The 2608-nt window shown below is 43.1% G+C and overlaps 1 protein-coding gene across 1 annotated transcript; it reads right to left on the reverse strand.

The window, feature by feature from the left end:
- Positions 1–13: 13 nt before the first annotated feature.
- Positions 14–2557, reverse strand: LOC109953907 (potassium voltage-gated channel subfamily G member 4-like). Its single transcript, XM_020589345.1, has one exon. It carries the CDS (start codon positions 1884–1886, stop codon positions 1071–1073), a length of 816 nt encoding a protein of 271 aa, XP_020445001.1. The 5' UTR covers positions 1887–2557; the 3' UTR covers positions 14–1070.
- Positions 2558–2608: the final 51 nt, after the last annotated feature.

A 2608-nucleotide genomic window follows, 5' to 3' on the forward strand; every position in this document is an offset into this window, starting at 1 on the left:
TACAGCACAGGCTCTATGTAGATTCAACGCACAACCATAAATCAAGCTTTACATATGAACTTTCACTTAGAAACACAGTGAAGTGACGTCTAATGGCCCATTTGTCTTTGACAATTGGCACTTTATTAGTCTTAATAAACCTTTTTCAGTCATGCAGTGTCATCCAGAAATCTTAGAGGTTGGAATCAATCTTTCTTTGTAGTGCTGCTGCAGTAGGGAGCCACAGTAATACAACCTCTGGGTAGAGCACAATGTGCATAATGTGTATTTTGAATGAAGAAACCAATCAGACAATAAAGCAGCATTATCTCAGCATCTCACTTACTCAAAGCAAATATGGTTAAAAGTTTTTAAAATGCCTGGATGTTTGACAAACAGAGACTTAAGAAGCTACAGACATATGAAAGTACAAAGAGATCAGTCTGCACGTAAAAAGACCAAAGTGGTTGCATTGCATTTTAGCCCATTAAATACACATCTTAGGCACCACTACTGGTGAATTTTCACAGCATACTATATGTTTCACTCTCTTACTTTCCAAGTGGCCTTGGATTACTGGAAAATGACTGTAAAATCAATTTTTCAGAGACATGAAATGTGCTTGTGCTGTTTAATCTATCACAGTGAAGGTTTCATCATCATTTCTCTTACGTGTGTGTGTTGAAGTTATTGCCCCTTGGTTTTCTCCACTCTCCTTGTTGGTGCATTTAAGGACCACCCAACATCCAAAATTCAACAATCTGTGACATGAAACAACCACATTCAGGAGATGTTTGTGGTTTGACTTTTGCTCTGAGCTTGTAGTTGCTGTCTTTCACTGCTGATATTTTACTGTACTCTTGCCAACGTTTTTGTACTTATCTACCCCGTTGAGTACTAGAGTGTGCTGAAAGCTTTATGTATTGATGTTGGAGCTGATAACACAGAATTAATAGAAATGCGAAGTCTAGTATAGTGTCTGCTTTATACAGTAACAGTCCTTTGGAGTCTGAACAGTATATAGGAGTATGCAGTAATGGGCCACCATGTTTAACAGTTACTGAGTAAATGTGTCTGACTGCTGGGGTCCATTAGAAAGCAGTAGATGGAAGTGTGGATTGATGACTCTTGCTTGACATCAATCTGTCATCCTCTTGCTTGGCGGCAGGCATCAACTCATCTGGTGACAAATCAACCTTGGACCAACTCTCTTCTGACTCAGCAGCTATTTCCTCACCTCTCTCCTCCTTCCACAGCTGTTCATACTCCTGTTTAAGCTCCTGATAGGAGCGGGAGAAGGTGTGAAAGATGGAGGTGGCAGGGAACGCCATGATGAGGATACCGCTCAGGATGCTGGTCAGTGCCACTACCTGTCCAGGAATGCTGCGCGGCACCATGTCGCCGTAGCCCACTGTGGTCATAGAGATGATGGCCCACCAATAAGATGCTGGAATGCTGCTGAAGCTGTGGTGCGGGTGTGTGGCAGCAAATGGCGCGAGTTCGCTCTCCGCTAGATGGACCAGAGGTGAGAAGAGGGTCACAGCCACACAGACAAACAACAACAGCAAGCCAAACTCCCTGATGCTGCGCTGCATGGTCAGTCCTAACGTCTGCAGGCCCAGAGAGTGGCGAGCCAGCCGCATGACATACAAGATCCGCAGGGCCCGCAGCAGGCGCAGGATCAGACTCAGTTTGTCCAGATAGCCTCTTCCAGCACCCATGATGACTTCTTCCTGTGTCTCATCTCTGACGTTGACTACCAGGGACACGTAGTATGGCAGGATGGCGATGGCATCGATGATGTTGAGGGGGCCACGAGCAAAGGCTAGTTTGCTCTGAGCATTGAAAAATCGCAGTGCAAACTCCAAGGTGAACCAGGCCACACAGATGGACTCCACCACAAACATGTTGTGACACCTCTGGGAGCACTCGCCCTGCAGACACAGGGACACAGAGGTGAAAATATACAGAGCAACTTTAAACTCCACCAATTTTAGACATGAACCTCAGTCAGCTAGTACAGTTAGTCAGTGTTGCATTGCCTGGTTGTGGAAACTCTGCAGGTAAAAATGTCAGGACGTCATTAACATAGGGTGCCACCTTGCTCACCATCTAATAAGCTGTCCAATGCCGATTCAAATGTCTCCAAGCCATTTATAATGGGTTTCTCAAATTTTAATAAACCATCAGTAAAAGTTAGTCACCTACAAATGTTAATAACTCATTACTAAAATGTACTACAGTAATCCATAAAGTATGCAGGTGTAAATGTTACTAAGTACTTTATAAATGGATTTTAGTCCAAACGTCTCCTTCTGTACTGTTTGCCAGTACATAGGTCTCAAAAACTAATTAGACAAGCTAAGTGCTAGAGGAGGATTTTCCATAACCTGGCAACCCAAATGTTCATATTGATGGCTTATAACCTGTCAATAATCAGTGGTCTCCAGTTGGAAATGAACTGTAAACACTGAGGTCATGTTCCATGCATGCTAGCCATCAGGCTTCTAGGGCTCTCCCATTTCTGCCTTTTTAAAAAACATCCACTGAATTTTATAAAGTCCGATTTAGATTAATATGAAATACAAATATGTATACAGTGTAGATACACTCACTGGCCACTTTATTA

This window comes from Monopterus albus, unplaced genomic scaffold, assembly GCF_001952655.1.
Source record: "Monopterus albus unplaced genomic scaffold, M_albus_1.0 scaffold1950.1, whole genome shotgun sequence".
NCBI lineage: Eukaryota > Metazoa > Chordata > Actinopteri > Synbranchiformes > Synbranchidae > Monopterus > Monopterus albus.